The sequence below is a fragment of the Ipomoea triloba genome, chromosome 11, assembly GCF_003576645.1.
Source record: "Ipomoea triloba cultivar NCNSP0323 chromosome 11, ASM357664v1".
Classification (NCBI taxonomy): domain Eukaryota; kingdom Viridiplantae; phylum Streptophyta; class Magnoliopsida; order Solanales; family Convolvulaceae; genus Ipomoea; species Ipomoea triloba.
The window spans coordinates 12,627,011-12,636,736 of NC_044926.1; the positions used below are offsets into that span (position 1 = coordinate 12,627,011).

At 40.5% G+C, this 9,726-nt stretch overlaps 2 protein-coding genes across 2 annotated transcripts; both read right to left on the reverse strand.

Annotated features, from left to right (window-relative positions):
• Window positions 1-3,060: 3,060 nt before the first annotated feature.
• LOC115995927 lies at window positions 3,061-3,636 on the reverse strand. Its single transcript, XM_031235075.1, has one exon. It carries the CDS (start codon window positions 3,634-3,636, stop codon window positions 3,061-3,063), a length of 576 nt encoding a protein of 191 aa, XP_031090935.1.
• A 2,807-nt stretch (window positions 3,637-6,443) lies between these two features.
• On the reverse strand, window positions 6,444-9,142 carry LOC115995652 (cytochrome P450 703A2). Its single transcript, XM_031234753.1, has 2 exons — window positions 8,208-9,142; window positions 6,444-7,198 (listed from the first exon to the last, which is right to left on the reverse strand). The coding sequence occupies exons 1-2, from the start codon at window positions 9,114-9,116 to the stop codon at window positions 6,554-6,556; spliced, it is 1,554 nt and encodes a 517-aa protein (XP_031090613.1). The 5' UTR covers window positions 9,117-9,142; the 3' UTR covers window positions 6,444-6,553.
• Window positions 9,143-9,726: the final 584 nt, after the last annotated feature.

The following is a 9,726-nucleotide window of genomic DNA, read 5'->3' on the forward strand; positions in this document are numbered from 1 at the left end:
AACACGTTTGTTTAAAAAAATGAATTGATTCTCGATTCTCGAATCGACAACAACAATTAATACTATGGGAATTAATATAGGTTCAGAACTCTTACATGTACACACAACTAAAGCCTATATAATACAGGTATAATCATCGTATTCAAACAAGCGATAACCTAGAAAACTCTTCAAAATTCACAGTTCTCTTCTAGCATGGTTGTATAAATTCTTGCTTGCGATTTATCAATCTTCAAAAATAGAAGCCCTATCAAGGTAATGGAGGTCCGGCAATACATAGTGATGAAATTGTCTGCCATGATGAAGAGGTACATTTCCTTATACATTATAATGCGTAAACAACTAATTTTTTAAAGTTTGTATATATCAAAATAGAAAACAATGTTATTTCTTCTGTGTGTAGGGCACTGTGATACATGCTCATATACCAAAAACCTCATGTAGCAGTTTAAAGTCAGGGAGACTATTATCATGGTAAGAGGCCTATAATTACAGGATTAAATGATTTGTTTTCTGTTCTTATTTTTTTACCCTATAGTATGTTTTTAGGGTTGTATTGTATGTATGATTTTAGAGATGATTCAAAATAGAAAACCATGTTATTTTTACAGTGTGTAGGAGGGCACTGTGATATATGCTCATATTTCAAAACCACATGTAGCAGTTTAAGTCAAGGAGACTATTATCATGGTAAGAGGCCTATAATTACTGAACAGAGTTATGTTTTCCATATACTGATATCTTCTAACTAATTGATTCAAGTTTCTCATTTCAAAGCGGTAAGAGGAATACTATTATCGTGGTAAGAGTTCTATAACTACTGAATAGAAGAAACAATGATAAGGTAATATTTAATAATTAATGATTTACAGATAATGAAAGCTAGAGAAACACATGACATATTGAACTTTCAATAACACTATTTGCAGAAATCCTTATCCAAAAATATGTTTTGGGCCTTATCACATGACTTTTGTCATAAATTTGTGTTCTAGGTAGAGTTTAAAAGGCACTGTTTGTCGAATTGTGTGTGTGCGTTTTATTTTCAGGAATCAATAAATGGAAGTCTAAAATAGTATTGTAATCAAGATACAAGATCGAAGGTTGAAGATTGAATTGAACTATTAGTCAAGCTATCAAGTCAAACTGCCTGGAACTGTGGAATACATTTTTTTAAAAAACATGTTGTACTTAAGGTCATCAAGATCCTTGCTATGTTAGACACGTGGGTATGATTCAAAAACTCTTTAGAAATTGTATTTTCCAGATTGCTAAATATACATACTTATTATACCATTACTGAAATATGGAATTTCAAGTCTAAGGAAACACACAGAAAAGAACAAGTTCATAATATGATGGACAAACATTTTTAGCCAAATAAAGACAAGTAAATGTGAAAGATAAGTTTTCTACTAACTTCCAAAGCATTATCAAACAATTTATGCCTTTTTTTCCTCATCCTCTTCTACCATAAAGATTTGGTGATGCCCCTTGAAAACATCCATGAAGCTTAGTAATTCACACCTGGCGGTCTCGTCCACTAATTGATCGCTGCGGGGTACTGGGAAAGGGTTTTGGGGGCAATATTTGTTCATGTCCGTGTAGTCTACGCACATTCGCCAGGTGGGGGGTTTTGGGGCCAGCACCCCGTTGACTAACCATTTCGGGTACATCATTTTCTGTATGTGGCCTATTGCGAGCAACGTGTCTACTTTCGTTTTCACGAAGGCTCTCCTTTCATTTGACAGATGCCGTCGCTTTTGCTTAACAAGTCTAAAACTGGGATCCATTGCTAACTTGTGCGCCATGATGGATTGATCTATGCTTGGCATATCCTTGAGGCTCCAAGCAAACACCACAAAGTATTCTTTTAGAACTGCTATCACTTGTTCTCGCAATTCAGGGGTGAGTTCCTTACCTATCCTAACGCACCTGTTGAGGCAACTTGGGTCCAATGGGATTTCTTCCAACTCTACAGCGGGCCCCGACCCAGTGTTTTTCTCCTTCTCTAATTCTACGGTATGGACAGGTAATTGATCTACTAGCATTCTCTCACATGCTGTTTCGTAGCATTTTCGAGCCAAGTGTTAGTCTCCACTTCCTACCCCCTCAGGTGTATGGAACTTCAGGCATAGGTGTTCCATTGAAATTAGTCCCCTAAGCCAACCAACCCTGGTCTACCCAAAATAATGTTATGGGCGCATACCAACTTGACGACTACAAACTCCATGCAGATTTCCTTGGCATGCGGCAGGGTGCCGAGTTCCACTGGCAAAGTTATAGAACCTTCAGTTTCCACTATGTACCTGATGAACCCAACTAACGGGGTCCTTATCGCTAGTCCTCGCTGAGGCATAGTTTCAAGAACACGCCGTGGTACATGATATTGATATTGCTCCTTGTATTAACCAATACCCTCCTAACCCAAGCCCCATTGACAACCATCGAGATCACAAGGGCATCTTGGGGGTGGTCGCTCTCTTCAGGAGGTCTTCGTCGGAAAACTAGGTGGGTCCACGCTGAGGTGTCTTCGGGATGGGCTGGTTATCTATAGATCCCACATATCTTCCCTCGTCATCCAAGGTTTATCCTCCAAATATCACGTTAATCACCGACCTCTCTTTGTTTCCTGCGTCGTCATTAGTCTTATCCTTCCCATCGGGGAGCGGCTACTGTCCCATAGCTCCCTTTCCCCGGGTGTCCCTCCTTACCATCCTATTCCAACCTATGAAGTTACCTAATTTGCATGAGTGTATCAAAGCTTATATCTCTTTTCTCCATGCCTAGCAATCGTTCGTATCGTGCCCATGGCAGTGATGTTATTTGCAATATTTAGACAGATCTACTCCTGGGGGTCAGGTTGCAGGCCAAGTGTTCTCACTATGCGGCACTCCTCTGCATATGCCAATATGTCGCTCGGGAGGCCTTTAAAGGGGTGAATGGCGTTAAGGGGGGTGCCTTGGCCAAGGGGGTTGAAGGCGCCCAAAGCAGTAGTGCGTGAGAACCTCCGGCATGAGACCTGCCTCTTAAGCTGGTTTTCCTCTCCTCCCTACTTTTCTAAGGGGGATGGTTCGTGCTTCTCCCAAGTCTAGATTGCTCCTCCGTTCGAGGCCTTTTGTTTCCTTCCTCTTCTAGACATTTCAAGCGGTTTGCTTCCTCCGCCTTGGTATATCGATTGGTTTGAATCATCAGCGATGTGTATGTTCTTGGCATTTTGCAACGTAGGCTTTTGTATAAATCCCCCGCGCGCAAAGTGGAAATGAACATGACAATGGCTGACTTATCGTCCATGTCCTCCACCTCAGCCTCCTCCACTCTCCAGCGGGAAAGGAATTCAGTTAAGGTCTCATCCCTCTCTTGCTTGAGGTTGCAGGCGAGGTGTGTGAAGTACTTATTGCTTCTCCTTGCTCTCATAAATGATGTGATAAATTTCATTTCTAGTTCGTGGAAGGAACTTATAGAACCGCCTGGCAAGTTAGTGAACCAGCGTTGTGCCCCGCCTAACAACGTTGAAAAGAAGGCTCGGCACATGGCGGCTTCAGATGACCCCATTAACATCATGGCAGCCTGATAAGCTAGCACATGTTCTTGAGGGTCCCCCGTTCCGTCGAATTTCCTCACGGTAGGAGGCATGAAATTAGCTGGGAGAGGTTGTTCATGATCCTCGTGGTGAAAGGAGGGGTGAGTGTTATCTTGGGTATGATGGGGTGCAACCAAATTCCTTCCACTGGATCAGCTCTTCTATTCTATCGTCCATCTTGCGGATCCAATCCTCGCGGAGATTGACCCTGTAACGGTGATTAGCCGTGCACTGTCACCTTTCCACTAGGCGGTAAGCGCTTTCGCCCTCTGCCTCCTCCAAACTTGCTTCCCTTAGCACATCTCTTCCCCTTCCTTCCGATCGTGATCCTTGGGGTACTATGAGGGCCCTCCTCCCTCCGTTCGGGGGGTCCACCCCAGGACCACCATAACTGGGCAGCTGGTTGCCCTGTAAGACACGAGCCTTTTCCTCTCCCATTGACCTTCCGCCTCCCGCATTTGGAGGGGCAAGGTCTCCGTCCTCTGCGTGAACCGAAGCTGGCACTTCGTCTCTACCCTCATTCCTCCCAGCATCAGCATGTCGGATCGGCGACTGTTCATCAAGTGGGACAACCATTTCAGGTGCACATCGAAATTTTGCTCAAGTTGACACTTCGAACACGCACTATTCGTAGTGATCCCCACAGACGGCGCCAATGATGGTTTTATTGGACCGGGTCCACCATAAACCAGAGATTATACAGAGCATAAGGAATAACAATATTATTATATGGGATAGCTATGCCCACAAACAACAAGTGGAAAAGCCCAAGGTTGTGACCTGAAAGGAAAAGGAGCCCGCAACGAACTATGCTAAAGACAAGAATCGAATCCAGACAGGTGAGTTCCTATTCACATTTGGTCCTAGTATTATTGTGGCATGATCATTTTTTGTCCTCCAACAAAATGGTTGAAATGTCGTTAAATACCAAGGTATTTTTTTCATTTTTATATAAAGTGAGTTGACCCTGCTATATTTTTATGTTCATTTAAAAAAAAATCTGTAATTGAAGACCGAAATGTCTTTATTTAACCACATTAAAACTGTTTTATTGATAGAGGACCAAAAATAGTCATGACACAATAATACTATGACTAAATGTGAATATTCTGATAGAAAGGGATTAAAAGTGGACTGCTACCTATAAATCTTTGACCAAATTAAAAATGGAATTAACTCTTCTTTTTTTTTTTTTAATTTAATTTTGTTTGTTTTGTTGACATATGTTATATGGTTAAATTATTATGTATTTTTAGAGTATTACATGCTAATGAACATTTATTTTTGCACTTGTTAGAAGTCTAAAAACCCAAGACTTAAAATGCAAAAAGCTAAGGTTTTTTNTTTTTTTTTTTTTTTTTTGGGTGCACCTAGGCACCCATCAAACCCATGCCTAGTGATATTTGTAGTACTGGATATATAAGAATTTTGTACAAGCATGAGGAACATATTAAGAATAATTCTATTAACTTAATTAAACTTTTAATTGAAATTGATCACATGCATCAATCACTCACTGAACTTGATTTTAATCATTGCAAAAGTCACATTTATGAGATTCTATTGATCACACAACGAAACTTAATATTGGTTTACCATCCATATAGGCATATAGCAGCATGCCATTTATTCAAGTTTTCATAGTTCAATAATGAACATGTTTCATCTTCAACAGTTTTGGCAGATTATTTTAGTGAGGTTGGATTTGCTTCTGATATATAGAAATATTTCCTAGTAATCGCAGCTTAAAACTACTATATACTTACATCCCTTGACAAAAGCAATCAGTATGAGTAGTTGTATCCTTGTGGGTCTTAGAGAAAGAAAAGACCTAAACTATTCATTTTGGGATAAAGGGCCGGAGTAGTATACTTACTGCCTAAACAAATAGATAATTTCAAATCAGCTAACAATACTGACACTGCCCCAATTTTATCACTACTAAATCCTTAAACCATGATTTGTATTAAAAGTTTAAAACCTCGTCCGCTTCTTATTCTAGTCTAGTAGTACTAAGAGAAAAGCCAATTTGACATTTCTCTCATTGGTTGCAACAGTGAGCAGCACTAAAACAATGTCCCAAACAAAAATGAATATTAGTGTAAAATGGAAGCTAAAGCTACATAAAATTCATGAGATAAACAAGCATCTCAAGCCAAGGAACTTCATTAAATCTAGTTGTAGAGCAGTCTAAAAATCTCAATTTTAGCTGAAAGAACTGATAAAGGCCAGTTCGATCTTAGGAAATGGCGAAAAGCCCATATCGGTTCCGGCATTGTTTTTTATGAGTTCTGATACATGTACCCACGATTATTTCTACTTCCTCACTTTTATTCACATTCCTGATGTGACAAGAGATGAAAATTTATTTTCATGAGTTCTACTACATTTATGCCCAATCTCTACTTCCTCACTTTTATCACTGATGTGACAAGAGATGATAAAGTTATCTTTACCATGCGAGTCAAGTAAAATGTCAATATCAAAATTTTGAATCAATAAAAATAGGGAGTAGAAATGTTGAAAGGATGGAAAAATTTTACCCCCTCAACTATATACTTTAATTTCTTCTTTTTTTTTGTGAAAATTATACTTTAATTTCTAAATGACAAAATTTCAACCAAAACTTTGAAATCATGGGTTCCACCCCTTTAATTTTGTCTATTATTATTATTATTATTATTATTATAATTATTATTATTATTATTAGTTAGGTGATACTAGATAGTTTCACTAATCTAAAACCTACCGGAGTAAATTGTAAGTTGCACAATCATATCCTACTCACCCCTTTGATTTTGGTTGTTTTCTTGTGAAAACAACTCATGAAATATGAGATTTGGGAGTAAAAATAGGAGTATGTGTGAAAATACCCTTATTAATATTATAATTATTACAAATAATACCATTTTGTGAAGTGCAGAAATTAAAGAAGTTTTGGCATAGGGTGCTACAATTCATTATTCATCCCTAATTGGAGTGATACAAATGGCGTTGCAAGCGAGGCCTAGCAACGGCGAACAAGGGCGTAGCCTTAGGCATGGTCATCCCATACACCTCATTCGTGTCGATATCTTCAGGCCTCAACCCCTCCGGCGGGCTCCAGTCAAAGCTGTGAAACAGCCTCGCCAAAGCCATCAACACCAGCGTCACGCCCAGGGGGGCGCCGGGGCACTTCCGCTTGCCGGCGCTGAACGGCAGGATCTTGAAGTCGGCGCCGTGGCTGATCTCCACGCGCCCGCCGTCGGCCGGGAGATGCCTCTCCGGGTTGAAGTCGTCCACGTGGTCCCACACGCGGGGGTTGCGCCCCAGGCCGTGGGTGTTGATGAAGATGCGGGTCTTGGCGGGGATGTGGTAGCCGTTGATGGTGGTGGCGCGCGTGGACTCGTGCGGGATGAGGAACGGCCCCGCCGGGTGGGTCCGGAAGGTTTCGCGTACCACGCAGCGGAGGTAGTTGAGGTGGATCAGATCGTTCTCGGAGACCATTCGGTCGGATCCCACCACCTCGTCCAGCTCTGCTTGGATTTTCTTGAGGATGCGTGGCCGCTTGATCACCTCCGCCATTGCCCATTCGTTGGTCACTGCAGAAGTATCCGTCGCTGCTGCAATCATATCCTACCAAACCATACCAATTATAATAATATGTTACACCATGGACCAAGGTTACAAGTCTGGCAGCGTGAACCTTGGTTCAAAATAACATTCAAATTATGTGTTTGACATATTTTATACCTAATCAATTGTTTGTCTTGAAAACACATAACATGTTATCCACATATGCATAACATGTTAAACTATAAATATGGTTAGTGTATCTGCAATTAACATATTATGTGTTTTAGTTACCATGTTATATGTATAGTTAATATGTTATGTGATTTCAATTTATTTACAGACTTAACTGCATATATAGAATATGTCAACTGCAGACACATAAGTTTTAAATGAACTTGATCTATTGTATAACAATTGGCAACTGTGTAAGCCGTTTAACCTATGGAAGCCAGTTTAAGGCTAAGACAATAGTTATACTTGATAATAGTTATACCATGGACTCAAATGTGAATTCATCACAGTTTAAATACTAAACGTTCCTAATTTACCCGGTTGGGCGAACCTTTTAATTTATAAAATAAAATGATATGATAGGTAGGGGTAATCCGATCTTACTTAATTAAGTGTTTTTGTCTTGAAGACACATAACATGTTATCCACATCCACATATGCATAATAACATGGTAAACTACAAATACAATTACTGTATCTGCAATTAACATATTATGTGTTTTAGTTACCATGTTATATGTATAGTTAATATGTTATGTGATTTCAATTTATTTATAGACTTATATGTCAACGGCAGACACATAAATTTTGAATGGACTTGATTTATGGTATAACAGTTGGCAACTGTGTGAGCCATTTAACCTATGGAAGCCAGGTTAAGGCTAAGACAATAGTTATACCTACAATTATACTATGGACTTAAGTTCATCTTACAAAGTTACAAGGTGGATCCATCACAGTTTAGATACTTAGATATTCATAATTTACCCACATAATGGTTGGGCGAACCTTTTAATTTATAAAAATGAGATGATAGGTAGGGGTAATTTGATCTTACTTGAATTAAAGCTTTAATTTCCACGTCGTCCATGTGTTCTTTGCCATTTTCACCGGGCAAGGACAATAAAACATCAACAAAATCCATTTCCCCATCGGTTTCCTTCTTGGTCTTTCTGTGTTCTTCAAGTATTTTCATGTGAAAATCATCCACCCTCTTCTCCACTTCCCTCATCTTCTTTTCACACCCATAAGGGTCTATCCATCTCCAAAGCGGCACATAATCTCCCAAATAAATCAGCCCAAGCAGATGAAACAACTCGTGAGTTATGTACATGAATTCCATGGCTTCTTGAGGGCCAGAAGACTCATCAGCCCCAAAAAACTGTTTCCCCAACAACATCCTCGTCACATTGTTCATCGAGAAAGCCCCCAAAACCTCCCGCAGGTTCACTGTCTCCCCATTCTGAGCCATCCCCCAAACATCCTCGACCAGGTGCTGGGCCTCCTCGGCGCGGTGCTTTGAGAAGGACTCCAGGCGCTTGGTGGTCAGCAAATGCTCCATGCAGATCCGCCGCATCCGCTTCCACTTGGGGCCCACCGGAGCCAGAGCCACGTCGCCGCACCCGTACGCTAGGTGAACGGCGGCGAGAGTTCGGGGGCGGGAGGCGAAGACGTCGTCTTGCTGGAGAAGTATTTCGCGGATGATGGTGGGGTCGTTGGTGGTAATGGCGTCGACGCAGCCCAGACGGAGGTACACCAGCGGCCCGTATTTGTCGCAGAAGGCGGCGAAGTCGCGGTGGGGAAGGCGGCCCAGCTGGAGCAGGTTGCCGACGATGGGCCACCGAGGCGGCCCCGGGGGAAGCCTCTTGCCGTTTTCTTTCGCGGTTTTTACAGGCAATAGCTGAATGATTTTGAATATGAGAGACAAAGACAGAAAAAATGATGCTAAGGTAATATAATCAATCATTTTCAAGAGCTTAATTAATTCCTTCAATTCCTGCCCCTCAAGTCTGAAAGGGATCGAGATGATTTATCAATAATGTTTTGATTAAGATGAATATGATTGAATTTAAGTAAGTTGTTGATATTAGTTTGGTTAGGCATAACCTTGGCATGGGCAATTTAGTTGGAGTCATAATTCTTGTTTGTATCTTGCATGTACTAGGATAGGTAGTAGTATTTGTATGGAGTTTAGGTAATTCATCTTGATATACTATACCTAACTTGAAAGACATGGTATTCTCATGATTTTAGCTCCAAATGTTCAAGTAGCTATATATACCATAATATAATCTTTAACTAATAATATAATACTCCGTAATAATTTTGAAAAAATTACATTTTTGGTCCTCCAGTTATATATACTTGTGATTAGTGAAGTGGTGTATTTAGTCTCCACCATTAGGAAACTACTAATAACGTTCAACATAGAAGGCAATAATGTAAAATTAAATCACATGCTAGACCTTTGACCCTCCGATATGCATGATCAAACCATGATCTAACAATAGTATTGGAGCTTGGTCGTGTTTCGATCCTTAGTATCCGGGGGGGGAAGGGGGGAAGGGGGGGGGGGG

Coding starts and splice junctions, on each gene's coding strand:
- LOC115995927 (XM_031235075.1), bottom strand. CDS start 3,636: ATGCCTCCTACCGTGAGGAAATTCGACGGAACGGGGGACCCTCAAGAA.
- LOC115995652 (XM_031234753.1), bottom strand. CDS start 9,116: ATGATTGATTATATTACCTTAGCATCATTTTTTCTGTCTTTGTCTCTC. Junction 7,199..8,207: donor AAATTAAAGCTTTAATTCAA/GTAAGATCAAAT, acceptor ATGGTTTGGTAG/GATATGATTGCAGCAGCGAC.